This window comes from Pinus tabuliformis, chromosome 8 (assembly GCF_031772625.1).
Source record: "Pinus tabuliformis cultivar Carrire ecotype Pingquan chromosome 8, CPIR1, whole genome shotgun sequence".
NCBI lineage: Eukaryota > Viridiplantae > Streptophyta > Pinopsida > Pinales > Pinaceae > Pinus > Pinus tabuliformis.
The window spans coordinates 1939560199-1939581581 of NC_142294.1; the positions used below are offsets into that span (position 1 = coordinate 1939560199).

At 40.6% G+C, this 21383-nt stretch overlaps 2 protein-coding genes across 2 annotated transcripts in view; both read right to left on the reverse strand.

Moving 5' to 3' along the window:
- LOC149244253 (uncharacterized) overlaps positions 1 to 21262 on the reverse strand; it is a 59362-nt gene extending 38100 nt beyond the window's left edge. Inside the window, exons 1-2 of the mRNA XM_089461048.1 lie at positions 19029 to 21262; positions 18694 to 18904 (exon numbers count right to left, since the gene is read on the reverse strand). Coding sequence (XP_089317174.1) covers positions 18694 to 18904; positions 19029 to 20126 — 1309 coding nt within the window. The 5' untranslated portion in view covers positions 20127 to 21262. The remainder of the gene's footprint in view (positions 1 to 18693; positions 18905 to 19028) is intronic.
- LOC149244252 (tRNA-specific adenosine deaminase TAD3-like) overlaps positions 1 to 21383 on the reverse strand; it is a 293332-nt gene that overhangs the window by 56534 nt on the left and 215415 nt on the right. The window lies entirely within an intron of this gene.

The window sequence follows — 21383 nt, forward strand, 5'->3', positions numbered from 1 at the left end:
TAACCAAGGGTTTTTTGTTGCATAGATCATCGTTTCTAAATTTCTTAGAAGTACCTGCAATTGTCATTTTGGTCTCTTGAGTTTGCTATGGTTTAGAAGCACTTCCATTCATAAACTTAGCAATTAGCTATTAATAACTCTGTTTTTTCCTAAATTCAACTCATCTTTTACATATATAAATGAAGTGTTGATTTGGGGTAGCATCGGATGTGCTCTAGCCACGAAATTTGGTGGAGAGGCTAAGGCACATGAGATCTCCAATACCCAGAAAGGGTTTGGGCAGATTCTGAACAGTTTGGGAGATATTAAAATAATTAATATTTTTAATGGAGTCCCTAAGTCCCTAAGTCTAAACTTAGTGAAATTAAAATATTAAAGTGAATTAATATAAAACTGTGTTAGAAAGGTCCAAAAGTCATGGATCAAGCCAAATCTAATCTTAGTCGTTGATTAGGGACTTAATCTCGGTTGTTGATCTGTCAACGAGAAAAGTATAAGAGGAGGTTTGAAGATCACTTGGAGAACACGCCAAGAGATCAAGGTTTCGACTTTCTGAAGTTGGGTTTGCTGAGAAAGTTGAGAGAGTGATCTAGAGTTGCAGCTGAGGGGCAGTGAATACAAAAGCAGAGAGGCAGAGATAGTGCCGGGAGGATTAGCGCAGCAGCCGGGAAAGCTGACACAAAGAGCAAAAGCCATGAAAGCTGACGCAGAGGGCAGAAGTCGAAACTGCTAGAACTGTCGGGAAAGCTGACCCAAAGGGCAGAGGCCGGAACTGCTGGGAACAGCCGGAACTGCCAGGAACTACCAGAACTAGTAGGAAAGCTGACGCAGAGGGCAAAAACCAAAACTACTAGAACTGCCGGGAACAACCGGAACTGCCGGGAACAGCCGGAATTGTCGGGAATTGTCGAGAACAGCCGGAACTGCCGAGAAAGTTGGCGCAAAGGGCAGAAGAGGCTGACACAGTCCCTAGAGGCTGACGCTGCGGTTTTCGTGGGGCAGATTGGAGCTGAGGAGCTGCCGGAGTGTTTATTCGAGGTTTCAGAGGGAGCATCTATCTCCGAAGGAGAGGTACTACTGCCGAGATTTTTCTCTATTGGATGAACTGGATTTGGCACCCAAATTGTATTCTGAAACTGCTTAATAAATCAAACCCTCAGATAGCATTGGGTCTTTCCAGGGACATTAGTCCAAAAATAACGGTGTCACTTGTGTGCTTGTATCTGTTTCCTTCAATTGATGATCTGTAATGTGTTGAGCATGTACTTGTGTTTATTTTCAGTATTTACATGGTAAATAACTTGTTAATTAATCAGAAGAAGTAGGAAGGCATAAATCAGAAAGTACATGGAGGGTTTCTAACTGTTAGACTTAGAATCTTCAACATGGTATCAGACTGGTTGTAGATCACAAGAGAACTGAGGACATCAGCTGAGCAGAGCAGCAGCAGCCAAAAATAGTTGTCCCGAGTGACAGAAGCTATTCCTAGTAGCAAAATAGCAAGGAAGGGGTGATGCAGTGCCTGCGTCATCAAGTTCGGGCCAAGAAGAGGCTGCACAGAGGCTGAGGGAGGCAAAGACAAGCTCACGCAGAGCCACGCAAAGGCCAGGAGGGCTGACGCAGTTGGCTTAGGGAGCTAGTTTTTTGGTGTTGGGACTACGCAGAGCCTAGGAGCTCTCACCTTCAGGTTGTTGGGGTTTAGGAGGCTGTGGATAAGTTGCAGAGTGGAGCTGGTGGGGTATTGTTGTCAGAACAGTACCTAACAGGGAAAGGCCAAGGAGGAGGGAGTTGCTACTGAGGGTTTCTAGCTGACAAATCTGGATCAGTGGTGCGATTGCACAGATGATCATAGTAGGGGGCATCTCGACATCAGCAAAAGGATTTCCAGGAGGGAAATTGAGGCTCAGAGGGAGTCACATCGAGAACTTCCAGGAGGGAAGTAGAAGAGCAGCGGAATGGCACTACACAGAGTAAAAGACCAGGACAGATTGGATGGAGCCTCAAACTTCGTAGTCTGGAAGGCCAAAATCTTATCCATACTTGACGGAAATCATGTCAAGCACTTCGCCTTAAAGACGATAGCAGTCCCAGTTGACCCAACTGACAATGACAGGTATGAGGAAGCAATGGCGAGGACCAAGAGTATCATTCTTGACGGGGTCAAGGATCATATAGTACCACATATTGCCGAGAAGAATACGGCACGGTAGATGTGGGAGGCCCTAACCAAGTTGTATCAGCATACTTTCATGCAAAGGAAAATGCTCCTAGAAAATCAGTTGTGGTCATACCAGATGCAGAAGGGAGAACAGATCGACACCTTCCTCAATCGATTGAAGGAGATCCGAGACTAGCTAACTCCCATAGGGGCCACACTAGATCCAGAGTTGATGGTGAGAACAACCTTGAATGCAGACTCAGAAGACTAGGAGATGTTTGTCCAGAGCACACTGGGCAGGGCAACCCTTCCAGATTGGGAGGAAATGTGGGCGGCTCTTCGCCAAGAAGAGATCAAGAGGGTGACCAAAACGGGAAGCAACAACAAGGGGATTAGAATCAAGAAGGAGGAGCAGGTGGATGCGGCCCTAACATCTGAGGGTAAGCAAGAAAAGCGGAAGAAGGACCTCTCCAAGGTCAAATGCTTCCACTGTGGGGAGCTGGGTCATTATGCAACCCAGTGTCCGAGGAAGAAGAGCAAGGGAGAGGCTTCTGAGACCAAGGCAGCACCAGCAAGGGCAGAGAAGGAAGTGGAGACAGACGATGTTTGTGCCATGAGTGCACACACACCACTTGAGTGAAAGTGCAGAGACATCGAGCTGTAGTCAAGAGAACTACAGAAGATGAGGGGCAAGATCCTCGAGGTACCCAACCTCTTGGATTATACATGGCTACGGGAGCCTCGAAGAGGAGTAGTAGGACTGGCAAATGTCGATAGAGACAGATGAGGATGGAGTAGCAGAGAGAGCTACAGTGCAAGATTCCCAGGACAGCACGAGGCTAGTAGGCTGCAACAGTGCGAGAGGCACAGGAGTGTTACACCCGTGCAGGATGCAACAGATACATGTGCAACGGTGCAAGACGCAGGGAGTTGTTGCAACAGCGCAGAGGTCAAAGAGGGAGCACATGTCAGCGACAGATTGCAATGCAGCAGTTAGCAGTGGTGGTGCTATGGGCAACACGATGCAGCATGATGAGAGGGGATGCAGTGCAGACACAGCAGTGGCAGTGGTAGGGCCATGGGCAGCAGCACGGATGCAGAGGGAGTTGTCGTACAGATGCAACAGTGGCAGTGGCAGAGCCATGGGTGGCAGTACGGGATGCAGTAATACAGATGATGGGCAGTAGGCCTAGCATCAGGGATTGATGCCAGATGATTAGAGTAATACTCATTGAGGAGTATTGCTAGAGCATAATCCTCACTAAGAGGAAGTGTTGATTTTGGGTAGCATGAGATGTGCTCTAGCCATGAATTTGGTGGAGAGGCTAAGGCACATGAGGTCTCCAATACCCAGAAAGGGTTTGGGCAAATTCTAAACAGTTTAGGAGATATTAAAATAATTAATATTTTTAATGGAGTCCCTAAGTCTAAACTTAAGGAAATTAAAATACTAATGTGAATTAATATTAAACTATGTTAGAATGGTCCAAAATTCATGGATCAAGCCGAATCTAATCTTAGCCGTTGATTGGGACTTAATCTCGGTCGTTGACATGTCAACGAGAAAAGTATAAGAAGAGGCTTGAGGGTCACTTGGAGAACACACCAAGAGATCAAGATTTCGACTTTCTAGGGCTGGGTTTGCTGAGAAAGTTGAGAGAGTGATTTGCAGTTGCAGTTGAGGGGCAGTGAATACAGAAGCACAGAGGTAGAGATAGTGTCGTGAGGATCAGTGCAACAATAGCGAAAGCTGACACAAATGGTAGAAACCGGAACTGTCGGGAAAGCTGACGCAGAGGGCAGAAACCGAAACTGTCAAGAACAGTCGGAACTACCGGGAAAGCTGACGCAGAGGGCAGAAGCCAAAACTGCCGGGAACGCTGACGCAGAGGGCAAAAGCCAGAACTCTCGGGAACAACCAGAACTGCCGGAAATTGTCAGAACTGTCATGAAAGCTGACGTAGAGGGCAGAAGCCGAAACTGTTGGGAACTGCCAAAACTGCCAAGGGGAGCTGACACGGAGGGCAGAAGAGGCTAACGTTGGGGTTTTTCGTGGGGCAGATTGAAGCTGAGGAGCTACTGGAGTGTTTATCCGGGGTTTCAGTCGGAGCATCTGTCTCCAAAGGAGAGGTACTACTGCCAAGATTTTTCTCTGTTGGGTGAGCCAGATTTGGCACCCAAATTGTATTCTGAAACTTCTTAATAAATCAAACCCTCAGATAGCTACATCGGTTTCCCGCAATGGGTTTTTTCGGGAACATTAGTCCAAAAATAATGGTGTCATTTGTGTGCTTGTTTCTGTTTCCTTCATTTGATGATCTGTAATGTGTTGAGCATGTAGTTGTGTTTATTTTCAATATTTACATGGTAAATAACTTGTTAATTAATCAGAACAAGTAGGAAGAAATAAATCAAAAAGTACATGGAGGGTTTCTAATTGTTAGACTTAGAAACTTCAACATGAAGTTGTGCATAAATGAAGAAAAACATGTATGTTGTTGCAGGAGTTTCTGATTTGCAGGGAGACCTCATCTCGCTAGCCTCATCCAAGTCTTCTCCACCTACGCTACTAAAGCCCACCAAACCCTAATCCGAATTTTTGTTTTGTAGCAAAGTGGACATTTTCCTTAAGAAAATCCAACCATCTTGAAGCCTTGGACTGAGCCTTGGGTAGTGTGCACCTCCTTTGTGCCTTATTTCCCCATCAGACACCTTTCCCACACTTCATTCTACCTTTCTTACCTCCCTATAAGATTTCAGCATGTTTCCTGTAGTAAAACAGGGCATCCTATAGTAGAACTAGGACATCTTGTAGTACTACAAGAAACCCTATAGCAGCCTATTTTAAGCCTGAATTGAGCAGAAATGGTCATCTGAGCTTAGGTTAGGCCTCCACTTGGCTTCCATACCCTCGACACCATTCCAAACTTGTTTCCCCATACCTGTCTCCCTTGCCAAAGAACAAATTGGTTAAATTAGCATTTGCATTCATAAAACTGAAAATCAAAAAGGCTTTTTCTGCAATTTCTAGTTAGCACATGCATGCAACAATCATAGTAGTTTTTAGATAAATTTCCATGCTTATTTAGTCCAGATAACTAGATGTTATATGCAAGGTTAAGTTAGGTCTCTTGTGCAAGCAATATGTGTAGATGCTTAGCTAGATGATTTCATGTCACTTTATAGCACCTTCCAATTCAACACTTTCATTTCCTAGAGTAGGCAACATTTCCTTTCTGCATTAAGAGTAATTTTCCCTTTGTTATTTGGTAGTCAGACTCCTTCTAGTCAATAGAAGATTGGTTTGAAAAACCCTAGTGGTCTATCGTCCTAGTTGAAAAGTGACAAGAGTAGACCATTGCATCTACTGTGTATACAGCACTGTCACCTCCAAGTTTGTACAAATTTCAGGTTGATGAAGTAAGGTTGGTAGCCCTAGGAGTTGCAGCATTCTTGTTGCAATACTGGAGCTCTGCAATCATCAATATACCTCCGGGAGTGAGGTGGGGTGATTTGGTTTTGTAGGCCAAGAGAGCTACAATATGAGCAAGATTCTTGAGGAGGTCCAACTCATGAATCAATACCTTGCTATGAGAGCCCATAGCAAGCAGTAGCAGGATGGATCAGTCGCAGATGTGTTGAAAGATGTAACTAGGTTCGGTCTTCATAATGACATGTAATTATGATTTTATGTAAAGAGATGTAAATAAGAAAAATGAAAATTATTATATTGACTTGCTTCATGGGTTTCATGAGCAAGGATTTTGTTTTTGAGTCAAGACTCCCATTGAGAGTCTTTAGGATTTATTTGTCATCTAGTCATAAAATATAAGAGTTATTGTCATGTAAATGAAGTCATGTTACACTTTGTAAAAAGTCATCTTGTCTATGTAAAGTATCCTCCAAAGAACTTGTCACCAAACCTCTTTAAATCAGCCTACAAACATTAAAGAAGTTGCTAGAACAAGTCAGCCTACATCTAGCTGTCAAGTCGGCCTAAAGACCCAGAGAACAAGGGTATAAGTAGGGGAACTCGGCCTCCATTCTAGGCATCAAGTTTGAACTCATTTCCAACGAAGAAGTGCAGAAAGTAGTGCAAAAAAGAGGCAGAAAAAAAGGGTTTTCTCTAAAAGGAAAAGGACACTCTTCTAGGGTATCGAAGGAAGAATATTTTGGGGAAAACGAAGTAGAATCTTCTGGAGCATCGAAGTAGAACCTTTTGGGGTAGCGAAAAGATATCTTTTGGGGCAACAATATCTTTGGAGCAGCGAAGGAGGAATCTTCTAGAGGCAATGAATAGGTTTCTTTTGGGATAGCGAAGGAAGTAATCCTCTGGAATAAAGAAGTAGGGACCGAGTTTCTCTAGAAGACCTAGAGACCAAGATTCTCTAGGGCAATTGTGAAGATGCAACATAAGAAGTAGAGATCGAGTCTCTCTAGAAGGAATAAGAGAAGGAAGGACAAGCAAGACTAGGTTGGTGACAAGGTTCTAGAAGAGGATACTAGAGTCAAGGGTCAGTGTCATGGTCTTGGTACTTATCAATTAAAGATCTAGAAGAAGAATTTTATTGGGTTTTCCTCTTTAGAGGTAAGAGGATTTGGCCTTGGTTGTAGAAGAATATATTTTGTGTCACTTATCTTTATTTTGCTAATTGCCTTGATGAAAAAGAACACACTAATAGACTAACAAAGTGAAAGATCATAAGTAACTAAAGAATAAGCATATCACAAGCAATTATCAAGCAAAGAAATTGTTAACATTGAATGCCCTAGATTTCTCAACAAGATGGTGTAGTCAGATGCCTGAGTGACAGATGCAGTGGCTAGTAGCAGTCCGATACTGGGCAGCACAATGCAGAGTTGGCAACAGTGTAGTTGGCACATAGTAGAGTCAGCAGCAGCGCAGAGGCTTCAGTGACAGCGCAGAGTCTAGCAGCAGTCAAGACTTGAGTGACAGATGCATCATACTGATCACAGTTGAGTCAGTATTTTGGATGCTTTTCAGTTGTAGTTGTTGCAATTGCAGTAGCAACAAATGGAGAGGGAGTTGTAGTGCTGATGCAGTGTTGGCAGCAATTTAGCAGGGCTAGCAGCAGCGCAGATACAATGTTTATCAAAGTTGTGTAGTATTTGGTGGGCAGAGTAGCGAGACATCAACAGCGTGACAAGAAATGTTGCAGAGACAGGGTGTTGCTTCAGTGGGTTGCAGCGCTAGAACACGTTCCTCGCTAAGACGGAATGTTAGTTTTGGTAGCATCAAATGTGTTCAAGCCACAAAATTTGGTGGAGAGACTAGAATTCATGTATTCTCCAAAACCCTGAATATTTTTTGGAAATTCCACCTAGAGACGACTTAATTAAAATAATTAATCGTTTTTAACGTTTCCTATAAAGGGTATTAATTAAGTCATGGTGAGAATCTTCTAGAAGAAGACTTGGATCGATTTCTAGTTAATCTTAGCCATCGATTATGTTTTAATCTTGGTCATTGAAGCCTCAACGAGAGATTATAAGAAGAAATTCGATGGGGGTTGGAGAACACACTTGTGAGACAAGGAATTTGATTTTGCTGGGAAATCGAACTCCAGAGTAGCAGCAGTCAATTGTTGGAGGTGATTCAGTGAAGTCGAAGCAGTGAGAGAGGGGTAGGGATAGTAAGATCGGAAGGAAGTTTCTCTAGTCCGGTGAGTGCATAGCAGAGAGGCAATGAGTGCCACAGAGAGGCAGCGTAGAGCTTCAGAGGGAGATCCATATTTTGCTGAGGAGAAGTCGAAATTCAGTGCCAGAAGCCGGAGTGGGAGCCCCGAGGATTGATTTTCCAGATAGCAATTGATCAGATAGCGATAGAGATGCAGTTCCAAGTTGTGGGATGCAATATTGCGTAAGCTGATGAAAGGACTACGCATAGGAAGCAGAGAGCAGCGCATTTTGAGCCAAGGTCAGTGTCGGATCACCGGTGGGAGTGAGATTTTTCTCACTAGATCTCCTGTCAATCATTTCTTTGTATCGATTGCTAGATTTAAGCTTCCATATATTTGTACTCAGAATTACTACTGCATAATAGATAAAACTAAGTTGCACGAAACGCCGAAACGTCTGGAAGTTTCGAAACGGGTACGGTTGGAAACGCGACCCCTAAAACTGGAAATGTCAGGCGAAACATCATATATATATATGGATTGATGTACATAATTGTTTTTATAAATGAGTTAAAAAAGAATGAGACACATAAATGACATTTTAGAAGGAAAATCTAGTCTGTCATAGATGATTAAATGATTCAAAAGCCAAAATTATCATTTATAAATGAGGCTTTACATCCAAGATTCAAAAATTAGCCTTTATACGTGGCTATATGTGTTGAAAATGAAACATAACATACGCTAATGACAAGTACAATTACATATCTTATAATTCTAATCTTCATCTTCATTAACAAAAATAGAACAAGTTGTTTTTTAACCAGAACTAGAGTGTGGATTGATTAGAGATAAATTAGTTTGTGGAGTGATTAGAAATAAAATTTAGTGTTATATTAAATATATTTTGGCCATAGAAGGGCCCCACAACCTTCTTGGGTGCTTGAGTGAGCCTGCAGAAGCAAAAAATCCACAAAAATGGGTCAAAATTGGCTGGAAATGGGGCAGAATTGGGCCGAAACGCCACAGAAACGTTTCAACAGCATTTCCAAATCAGGAAACGCCACCTAGACGTTTTAGTCGCATTTCAGCGACGTTTCGGGAAGTTTCAGGGATGGGGACGCCACCTTGGGGGTTGTTTCCTACAACTTAGAAATAAAACCCTTAGTTGTTGCACCGGTTTTCCCAAGTTGGGTTTTTCCTAGGACACTGGTCCAAAAATAACTATGTACTTGTGTGTGTGCATCTATTCTTCCAGCATTATTTTTCTTCGGCAGTATTGTATTTTTCAAGGCTGCAGTGTATTAGTTTCGATATTTGTCGTAGAATGCAGTAAATAATTTGTTCAAGTTATTTAACAAATAGAAGAAACTTAATCAGTTGTTGTAGTAGGATTCAAGGTTTCTGAATTTTCACATCTGCTCTGCAAGGAAAATACTAGTTGCTCCCTCTGCCTTTCGTAATCCTCAAACTGGAGAAATCCAATTTCTCTGTTGCTCTTTTTCCTCGAGAAATTGACCCTCCTCGCCAAGAAACTGCGTTGCCTCTGAGGATTTATAACTGTTGCTTACACAGAGCTACGAAATTCCTCTTCCCTTCTACTACTGAGCTCTCTGGCTTATAATCCGCACTCTAATACCATGTGAAAATTCGGCCAACCTCAAATCCTATTGCAGCAACTAATGTTATTTCTTTTATTTGTTAATTTAATTAAACAAATTATTTGTTGTATGCTACGGAAAATATCGAAAAAAATACACTGCAACCTTCACAAAATAAATATTGCAGAAGGAATAAAAATGCTGGAAGAATAGATGCACACACACACACACACATATAGAGTTATGTTTGGACTAAGTCCCCGAAAAAACCCAACTCAGGAAAATTGGTGCAGCAACTGAGGGTTTTAATATTATGCAGTAGTAAATCTGAGTACAAGACTATGGATGCTCAAATCTAGCAATCCATACAGAGAAATGACTGACAATAAATCTAGTGAGAAAAATCTCACTCCCACAGGCGATCTGACACTGACCTTGGCTCAAGTTGAGTTGCTCTTTGTTGCCTCTATGCAGTCACTGCGTCAGCCTACGTAGTACTGCATCCTCACAACTCGGAACTACTTTCCCTCTTGTTATTTGATCAATTGTTGTCTGGAAGATGGATCCTCCTGGCCTTCGGACTCTCTTTCTGGCTTCTGGCACTGAATCATGAATCCCCTCTGAAGCACTGCGTTGCCTCTCTGTGGCACTCACTGCCTCTCTGCAGTGCACTCTCCGTAACTGCAAAAACTTCCTCCGAACTTACTATCCCTGCCCCTCTCTCACTGCTTTGAGCTCACTAGCTCTCTCTTCGGCAACTCAGCATTGCTACTCTGGAAATCAATTTGCCTATGAAATCAACTTGTTGGTTTTTCTTCTCCAAGCCCCATCGAGTTTGTTCTTATAATCTCTCGTTGAGACATCAACAACCACGATTAAAACTTAATCAATGGCTAGGATTAACTAGAACTCGATCCAAGTCTTTTTCCAGAAGATTCCCACCATGACTTAATTAATACCCTTTAATTAATCATATTTCCTAAGTTTAGACTTCGGAAATATTAAAAAACTTATTAATTATTTTAATTAAGTCGTCTCTAGGTGGAATTTCCAAAAATGATTTCTGGGTTTTGGAAAATATGTGTATTCTAGCCTCTCCACCAAATATCGTGGCTAGAACACATCCGATGCTACGAAAACTAATAATCTTCACTAAAGCACTCAACAAGGATAGGTTTGAGAAGTTCCGAAAAATGTTAGGAGTCATGAAAAAATTAAAATAGAATAAACATTGAGGGGGGTGTTATATATTGTAATACTTCTCTAAAGAATCATAAATTTCATGTTGTAATGTCATAAAATGAGAAATAAATCATATCTAACAAATGACTTTTAAGTTAATGTATTTATGAAATTATGTGAGCAATTGCAAATAAAATTAATGGTACTTCCTAGATATGTATATAATACCACTTTATGTAAATTTGAAGCACATTAATATAATGCATATCTCTCTCTCTCTTACTTCTCTCTTTACATACTCCTCGCTCCATATTATAGTTTAACAGGAAAGATAGGAGGTGGAAGGAAGGGCAGATGATGGCTATGTGATTAAGGACAATAAGGAAATAGAATACAATTTGGCTCCCAAGTGCAGATTTTCATGAATCCTACTTTATAAGCTTGATGGACTATTATGAACAAATACACGATAGTGTAATAATACCATACTGAATAATGATTGAATGACAATTTACGACGACCTTTGTGACAGTATATATGCAAATTGACATGTCACAAGGTGAAAGCTTGTAATCAAGGGCTATAAGCCTTACTATTTTATAATTTTTATCATTATTATTTAAATTTTTGTCAAGCCAGGAGATAACTCCTCAAATGTAATTGTATTATTCACTCAAGTTCTTCATTATTATATAAAAGAGGGAGTGATTGTTTAGTTCATCTCCCGATGACTCTCTACTTTCTCTATTATTTATTTACACTAATTACAGTTGTTCAACCAATCCCTATGTGTAGGTGTCAACATTCCCCCCTTAATCTGAAAGGATGTTGGTGAGTCTAAGCATCGTTCTGAATCTTTCAAGCTTTTCTCTTCCAAGCGCTTTGGTGAAGATGTCTACAATTTGCTTATTAGTGGAACAATGGTGAAGATGGATTGTTTTGGCCTCAACATGATGTCGAATCAGATGATATTTTGTATTGATGTGCTTCGTTCGATCATGGAACTTTGGGTTCTTGGCCATCTTTATTGCCGAGGTATTGTCAATCATGAGTGGAGTCAATTATACTTGTTTTACCTGCAAATCTTCAAGAATTTTCTTGAGCCACAATTTCTTTTTTTGCCTGAGCTGCTACCACATATTCTGCCTTTGTTGTGGAATCTGTTGGAATTGATTGTTTGTGTGATCTCCAAGAGACAGCTCCTAATCCAAGACTCATAGCATAACCTGAAGTAGATACCCCAATTTCTTTATCTCCATCGAAGTGTGAATCAGAGTATCCAATCAAGTTGAAGTCGCCCACCTGTGTATACTTGATTCCAAAGTCTTGAGTTCCCTTCAAGTACTTTAGAACTCTTTTTGCAGCAGACCAATGTCCCTCACAAGGCTTTTGCATAAACTTGGAGAGGATTCCAACAGCGAACGAAATGTTTGGTCTGGTAGTAGTTAGGTAGTTGAGACTTCCTACAAGCTGTCTATACTTTGTTGCATCCTCAAATTCTTTTCCTTCAATGGATGTGAGCTTTAAGTTTTGTTCCATTCGAGTAGTCGGAGGATTGCATTCAATCATGCCAAACCTGTTCAACAGATCTCCAATGTACTTGTTTTGAGAAAGGAATATGGACTTCGAATGTTGAGTTACTTCAATACCAAGATAGTAATGAACATAGCCCAAATCAATGATTTCAAAACCTTTTCTCAATTCCTTCTTTATGGATGCAATGTAGCTCTCATTGTTCCCTGTCATGAAAAGATCATCTACATATACCACAAGATATACAATTGTTTTTCCAACCTTCTTGACAAACAAAGTTGCATCATCAAGATCATAATGTTTGAAATTGAGTTTCAGAAGATGCTCAGTTAGTTTTTCATACCAGGCTCACGGTGCTTGTTTGAGGCCATACAAGGATTTCACAAGTTTGCATACTTTATGTTCATGTCCTTTCACGGCAAATCCTTTAGGCTGGGACATAAAAAACATTCTCGTTTAGATCTCCATTCAAGAAAGCAATTTTTACATCCATTTGATGGACTTTCCAACCATTCTGAGCTACTAGGGCAAAGAGTGTCCAAATGGTAGCCCATTTTGCTGTGGGGGCAAAAGTCTCCTCATAATCGACTCCTTCCTTATGTGCAAAACCTTTTGCCACAAGCCTGGCTTTGTGCTTGTCAAGTGAGCCATCAGCTTTATACTTGTTCTTGTAGACCCACTTGCAGCCAATTGGTTTGGTTCCCAAAGGAGGATCAACCAGCTTCCAAGTGCCATTCTTTATTAAGGCATCATACTTCTTTTGCATTGCTTCTTTCCATTCATCATGAGAAGCAGCTTCTTTGAAGGAAGTTGGTTCGAAATCTGTAGACAAATTCATTTCACAATCATAAGAAACATCCATATCAACAGGTGAATCAGAGTCATCTACATCACCTCCATTTTGCCAGTTTGAATTTCTAGTTCCTGTCTTTCCAACTTCATCAAGATGAACACTTTCAAGTGTTTTTGTCAGCCACTTTGGGGGACCTTTCTTAGATGGTCCAGGCTACTCCGTTGATTGAGTTGGGATTGAATCAAGATTGAGTCTCCCAATTCTGTCAATCACATCACTCAAAGCATCATCCGTTGTTGGAGTTTCGTGCGGGGGAGAGAGTGCTTCAGAAGAAGATTCCACAGATTAATCTAGTATAGGAATCCCCCTTCAAGATGTGGAATCTGATTATCAAATTCTTGAAATGATTTTGCATTTGCGAATCTATCCAAGTGATCAAGTTGCCACTCAACAACATTGTCAATTTTGGATGACTCAAGAAAGATTACATCTCTAGAAACAACAAACTTTTTATTGATGTCATCATAAAGATGGTATGCTTTGGAGGTGTTTGAATACCACAGGAAGATACACTTATGACTTCTTGCACCAAGTTTGTTTCTATGTACCTTTGGTATCAAGGCATAACATGTGGAACCAAAGACCCTGAGATGCTTTACCGAAGGAATGTGCCCATACCACATTTCATAAGGAGTCTTGTTTCTAATAGCATTAGATGGACATCTATTCTTTACATATAAAACACATAGAACTGCATCAGCCCAAAACATCAATTTTACATTTTTGAAAAACATCATGGAGCGTACCATATTTAAGATCGTTCTATTCATTCTTTCAACTACTCCGTTCTGTTGGGGATTATAAGGCACAGTTGTTTGATGTTTGATCCCAGGTTGGCGAAGATAGTTTTCAAATTCATTTGAATTGTATTATTTTCCATTATCAGTGCAAATAAAGCTAATATGAGATTGTGCATCATTTTCAATCCATGTATGAAAGTTCTTGAATGTTTGAAAAGCATCAAATTTGTTCTTCAATAACTAAACCCAACATATTCTGGTGTAGTCATTAATAAATGTCATCATATATTTATTTCCATTTGCAGAAGGAACAGGCATTGGACCACATAAATCTGAATGAATGAGTTCAAGTTTTCTATGTGCTCTTGAATGTGCATCATGAAAAGATTGTTTGCTATGCTTTCCTAGAATGCAAGCATCACATTGCTTAAGTTTCTTAGGAATTGTAAGCAAACCAATAACACCATTTTTCTTCAACAAGCGGAGGCTGTCATACTTCAAGTGTGCAAATCTAGCATGCCATAATAAACTTGATGGAAATGTACCTTCTTCATAATGAGAATTGTATGAGAGATTTTGTGCATGAGCAGAGGTACCCTGCAGCTTGAGAAGCCTTTTTTCCTCTATACCCATCATGACAAGTGAGTGGTCTGATGCTTTTCTCACCTCAAGCTTGCCATCAAACATATGAATGGAGTTTCCTCGCTGGCGGATGTGGACCAAGGACAACAAGTTTCTCCTCAGCTATGGGAGATATAGAACATGATGCAGAAGAAAGTCTGGAAGACCAGGCAATTTAAGCCTGATTGTGCCAAGCCCTAATGGCTTGAGTTTTGATTTGTCTGCAAAGTATACTGCTCCATCAACATTGTCAGTAAATTCTTCAAAAAAATCTCTTCTAAAAGTCATGTGGCAAGTTTCTCCTGAATCAAGCAACCAATCATTTTTCAAGAAGCAAGTGAGGCATTAAATAAGCCTTCATTTACTCCAATATTATAGTGTGCCACAACATAGTGAGAGGATTCAGGTGCTTTACCTTTCTCTTTGTCATTAATTTTACCTTTCGATTGGTTTCTTTCCTACTCAATTCTATCCCAAGGCAACTTGCATGTGGATGCATCATGTGATCCATCTCTTTTGCAGCGTATGCAGTACAAATCTGACTTTTCTCCTTGAGAGTGTCTGCTCCCCTTGCCTCTGAAATTTCTTCCTCTTCCTCTTCAACCACCTCTTCCTCTGGAAGAATCTTGAGCAAGATTCTTTTCTCTATAAGCAAGGCACACAGCCTCTTCAGAAGACTGAGGAGTTGTCTTCTTCCCAAAAGCCTTCTATCTTTCAGCAATTTTTTTCACAAGGGAGTCAAAGGTAATATCTTTGAGGTTTCCATTTGCTTGCAATCATAGTTTTAAAAACCGCTCAGAAAAACCGGTAACCAGTCAAACCGGCCGGTTAGCTAGCTGGCCGGTCTGAACCGGCCTAAAAACTTGGTCAGACCCTTCATTTGCCCGATTTTTGGCCCTAACCGGTGAAAACCGGCCGGTTTAGGACGGAACCGACCGGTTTGTAACAAACCGGCTGGTTTTGTCCTAAACCGGCCGGTTTTAGGCACAACCACCATAAAGTTAAAAAAACATGTTTTTGACTGTGTTTGAGGGGTTTTGGGGGGGGACTAAGGGTGTTTCAACCCTAACAATGTTGGCAATTAATGGTAATGTTAAATTCTTAAAGTAAAAGTGACATTTCCTTTAATTTTCATTTTCATCCTTTTACTTAAACTTTTAACACTACCATGAAATGACTCAGGATGTTTGAGAGTGGTTTCGACCTCATTGGATTTCATATGGAGAAACTAGAATTTTAGATTTAACTCAAAATTCAGCAGACTTAATGGTTTTCAGGATTTCATGTTTTGGGGGTAAACAATAAATGCAATTAGAGCTCCAAATGATGAGAAAAACTCCTGATCTAGATCCCATTGTGTTGGATGATATTGATCCAACATCAGAATGGGTGGAGGAGACTGAAGAACCTGTGTTTGAGGCTGATTTTGATATCGACATGGCTTTGGCGGGGGATGAAGCAGATTATGTGGTGGCATCAGAACGAGGATCAATAGCGACATCAAGGAAAGGCAAAGAACCAATGGAAGGCACTAGTCATGCAAGTCGACAAACTCGTGCTTCCATTAGGTCCACTTCTATTGTCATTGGTGGCATTGATACTGAGGTTGCAGATCAGGCTGAGGCATCCTCAGACTTTGAACCAAATGATGTCTATGTAGCTCCTGGTGATGATCTTGTGTCTAGTAGTGATAATGAACTTGATGATTGATCATGTGTATAGTATATACTGTAGACTTGTAGTAGGCCAATGGCCTCATAGCTTGCAGCATTGTTTTTGGACTTTATAGGCCATTTAGAGCCTCATTTCTTATGTATTTTGCTATTTTGTTGATGATATGTATTGCACTCGGTGCCATTTTGATGTATTCACCTTTACATGGTATATAAATGAGCAAACTTTGCATATTTTGTCTCTATTGGCTTGGAATCATGATTTTACATCTTAAAAATAGTTTTGTTTCATTAAAAATTAATTATTTAATGTATTTTTTTAAAACCGGTTCGTTTAGACCAAACCAGTCCTGGTTAGACCGGTTCCGGTCGGTAAACCGGTTCATTAGGTGGACCGGTTCCGGTTTTAAAAACATTGCTTGCAATGACTCAAGATAATTTAAGTAAGTGGGATAAAGTGCCTTGAGAAAAGCTATCAGAGGAATATCTAGTTCAACATTAGTGACTTTGATATCATGCATAATAGATTTTACTTTTGATGCAAGAGCAAGAGGATCATCATTTTGTAATTCAAGGGTGAACAGTTTAATCATGAGTTGAACAACTTCAAGTGCAGAGTGTGAGTCATAGAGTTCCTTCAGTTTTTGTAAGGCTTCAAAAGCATTTGAAAATGGTGAAATATGGCAACTCACCTCTTCATTTACTAATGCTGCAATCAATGCATAAGCCTTGCTGTTCTTATTTTCCCAAATGGCGAATTCCTTGTCTGAGGTAGGTTGTTCTGGCTCTTTGTCTCCGTTTCCAACACACACTCCTTTCCACAACTCATTAAAAATGAGAGTGTGTTTGATTTTTTGCAACCATTCTAGATAGTTTTCCTTGCCGATGAGAACCCCTCCCGCAATAGATATCAATGAATGCATTTTAAAAATCTGTGTACTGTAAAAATACTTCTACTGCCAATGTTAAAAAAAAATTGCACCTCGAGTGTTAAAAAAAATGCAGTTCTAGTGTAAAATTGGGAAAAAATTTCACTTTGATATATAGGATAGAGGTATTTTATGGGGGAGGTGGTTTATGGGGAAGGGTTTATATGTGGGGGAGGTAACATATGGGGAGTATTTAATACCAAAAAAATTCGAAAGGTCATGGAGTTCCTTTAGCATAGTAGGCAGCAGATATTTTATAACAATGAGGCGCAACCAACGAGGAGGGCGTAGAGAAACAGGCAGCAATAGCATTGGAGCTATGGGCTCAATCGAAAAAGTAATGGTGACAGGCGCAACGTATGGAATGAGCAGAGTTGTTGGACAGCGTGGGAGCGATGGTATAAGGACGAGCAACGCAACGTAGGAGGAGGGGTCGTACGGTTCGCAGAGCAGTGTATGTAGTGAGCAGAGTTACTAGACAATAGGCTGACATACACAGAGCCATTGTGATCCCACGCATTGATCTTTGAGATTATATCAAGCTGATTTCCCCATGCAACGAGCTATCAAGCCACTTTTTTTTCATGCTGAGAATCATGAAGCCCTGCGCAAAAATTGTTGGGAAGCGAGTTAAATATCACCTTCATGGTTCCAAGATAATGAAAATCTATCTGGATCCTAAGGAGCGCAATAACACAGAGTACAAGTTGGAGACCTTTGGGGGAGTTTATAGATAACTATGTGGAAAATATGTCGGTTATCTGAGTGGGCCGTGGGGTTTAGAAGGCCTATGGACCTGGTAGGCTTGATGGTTGTGGAGGGTGCCAAAATTAGCAGAATGATGGAGAGTCGCAGGGGATATGAGAGAGATGTCAATCTGCAAAGGATACAGAACATAGGCAAAATAGGCAGAATAGGAGTTACAAATTAAAGAGGGAAGCCAAAAATGGCGCTGGCTCTGATACCATGTTAGGCCAGGAGGTAACTCCTCAAATGTAATTGTATTATTCATTCAGGTTGTTCATTATTATATACAAGAGGGAGTGACTGTTCAGTTCATCTCCCGATAACTCTATTTTCTCTATTATTTATTTACACTAATTACAGTTGTTCACCCAATCCCTATGATTGGGTGTCAACAATTTTTTATACCTACTCTATGTATGTAGTAAATTCTAGGTAAGTGGCATCCCAGGAAGGGAAAAACATTTGTGCTATAAGGATGATAAAATAACATAAAGTTTTCGTCTCGGAGCGCGGAAGCGTCATTTTCCAAAAATCTAGGAAGCGAAGCGTCCGCGGAAGCGTCTGCTATATATATATATATATATATTTTTATATTTTTTTGCATTTATACTCAAAATAAACATCCCAAATACCAAATTAATTGTAGAAGACATGAAAACATGCATAATTTTGCATAAATCAAGATAGATATGGCATCCATGATTCCATTGTAGTTACTAGTATGTACAACAATCATCTATATTCTAGCTATTACAAACATACATCAAATTTTTAAGCATATTATAAAACATAAAACATTTAAGCATATTATAAAACATAAAACATAGAGCATATTATGATTTATCTAGCAAGTGAGCAACTGTCAACATTTGTCATGTCCAAAATTCAAAAAATAATGTTTACAAAATATGTCACTTGGTCACCGCCAAGCCAAAAAGGTTCAAAATTCAAATTCACAAGTCTACAAGTCTAATGAGTAATCTATGACAAAAAGAAGTAGATTGTGAATATATCTACTAATCTCTCCATCTCTCCTCCTTCCACCACGAATAGAACGTGATGGCGGGCCTCCACGTGGTGGCAATGAAGAAGATGGTCCCTGTGTAAGTCGTGGCACTGGAACTGATGAAGAAGAACCCCCTGCTGTTGGTGTTGAACCATGGAACCTAGGAACCAAGGGACCAGATGGGGGTGGGGGTGGTGGCATATCAACACGGTCATCATCATCCTAGAATCGCTCAAAAAAATCATGCAAAAAAAAAAAAACACTAGTTAACAAAAAAATTAAAAACATGAATTAGAGAAATGCTTTATAAGGGAAAATTGGAAAATTCATACCACAATGGACATACCTGGATAAGAGCATCCTCTAATTGCTCTAGTCGCAACACTCCATCCTCCAAATTGGGCTCCTCTGGATTCTTGTCCCAAATCAACAAGTCTTTATTAGACTTTGCATCTTCACAGTAATGGGACAACAATCGCAAGTTGTAATGAACATAAACCAAGCTCTCTGCCCGGTCTAAATTCAACCTATTCCTTTTAACACTGTGGATGAAAGAATAAGAGCTCCAACACCTCTCTGCAGAAGAAGTGTTTACCACCTGTGATAGCACCCGCAATGCCAAACTCTGTAGAAGTGGAGTACCCCCTCCATGCATGTTCCACCACTCAAGAGCAGAAAAATGCTCTCGATCTTGAATTGCATGCATGCTCCCAAATGGACCAGTGTTGAGCGTATAGTTGCTCACCTGTCTCCGTACCAATGCAGCCTCCTCATCATCAGGGATTAATCTACTCAATGCAGCCATATATTTTTCGTGAACCTCTCTATCTTGGTGTGGTTTTTTCCTGCTTCCCCCCCCAGGTGCCGGTGTTGAAAGCCATGATGGATGATAGTATTTAGGTGTCAAAACATATGCTAATGCATGCAATGGAATATTTAGCATTTCCCATCGGTTTTGCACCTCTACACGAATATAATTGTACAAGGTGGTATCTCTAGGCTCAACAATGTCTTTAATCTGCCCCAACATGCTATCCATTTGCTCATACACCTCCCCAATTACTGGTCGATCTGAATCTGCAAACTTGATCATGTAATAAATTGGTTTGGTGAATTGCAAAACATATTTAACCTGTGACCAAAAGTAACTGTCAAGAACAGTGTCCTTGACTACATTAGCACCATCTGTGTCAGTGTTAATTTCATCCCATGTTTCAGCACACACCAGATTAGTTAAAGCTTGTCTCACCCTCACTAGCCACCTAAAGGTGAGGTAATAACTAGCAAATCTTGTCTTTGCAATTTTAAGCAATTGCAACTTGGAGTAAGTGCCATAGAAGTAGTTTACCCTTGTATGCCCTGTGATGAATTTAATGAGCTGCTTCCCTTTCCTGTAAACCTCAGCAATCCACCCACAATCTTTGTGTTTCACAATATCATGCATCAAAAGGTTCAATGTGTGAACCAGGCACCCAGACCAAAAGATGTGTGGATGAGTACGCTCAATAATTTTTCCTGCTGCCTTACAATTTGCTGCATTATCTGTGATCACTTGAACCACATTATTCGGACCAACATCTTTGATTGATTTCAATAGGAGATCTGCAATGTTTTGTGCAGTTGCACTGATGGAGGAGGAGTCATGTCATGCAATAAATACTGCACCACTAGAAGAAACACCAAGAACATTTATCAAATGTTGGTTTCTAATATTTGTCCACCCATCTGATACAATGGATACCCCATAATCCACCCACTCATGTGTAAAACGTGTCAAAGCTCTTTGAACCTTAGCTTTTTCTCTTTCTAATAACACTGTTCTAGCTTTCTCATAGTTGGGGGCCTTGTATCCTTTTGGGGCTTCATTGATGGCCTTTACCATGTCATGCCAATAGGGAGAGCGAAGCACATTGAATGGTACACCGCAAGCACAAAGAAAACGGACTATCTTTCCATCCACATCATCCCTCCCAGCAACATTAAGGAAATCCCCTATTGTTTTTCTACCTCCAGAGGTTGCAGAAGTACCATGAGGAGATGGGCAACTACCAAATTTAGAGGTTGCACTTGATTCAGAATGAGTTTTTTGTTTCTTGTTTTTTTGTTGTGCAGCCATCTCTATTTGGATGTATTTTCTTCTTTGTTCAGTTGAAATGTTTGGGCAAATTTGTACCCCCACAGAACCCTTTTTTCATCACTGTCCAGCACCCCACAAAGATGCCTCCTCAGACGGGTATATGAACCCGTATATGGTTTTCCTCCATGACAACCATGAGGGCACACAAATTTGTAAGATCCACCACCCTTTCCCCCATCAAGTTTGGTCACATAGTTCCACAAGGGTGTTGATGTACCTTTCCCATCTTGTGCTTCAGTGTCCCCTTCAAGTTCATCCCCTTCCTCTTCAAACCCTTCCTCCTCATCATACATTGGGTCACTACTATTAGGACCAAGTTCATCCCCTTCCTCTTCCCCTCTATTCCTCACCCTTGCCATCATTAAAACCAAGAGTGGAATGATACATAGAAGCCAAAAGAACACCATCTTGGAATATGGATATAGGTGGTGGACAACCTGTAAATAAAGGAGCAAGTAGAAACAATGGGAAAGAGTAGGAGAGGGAGGAGAAAAATACAATTTTTTTTTCAAAAAAACAAGGGAGTTTGGGGTTTAAAATTACCTCTTTAGCTCTTGTAGATGA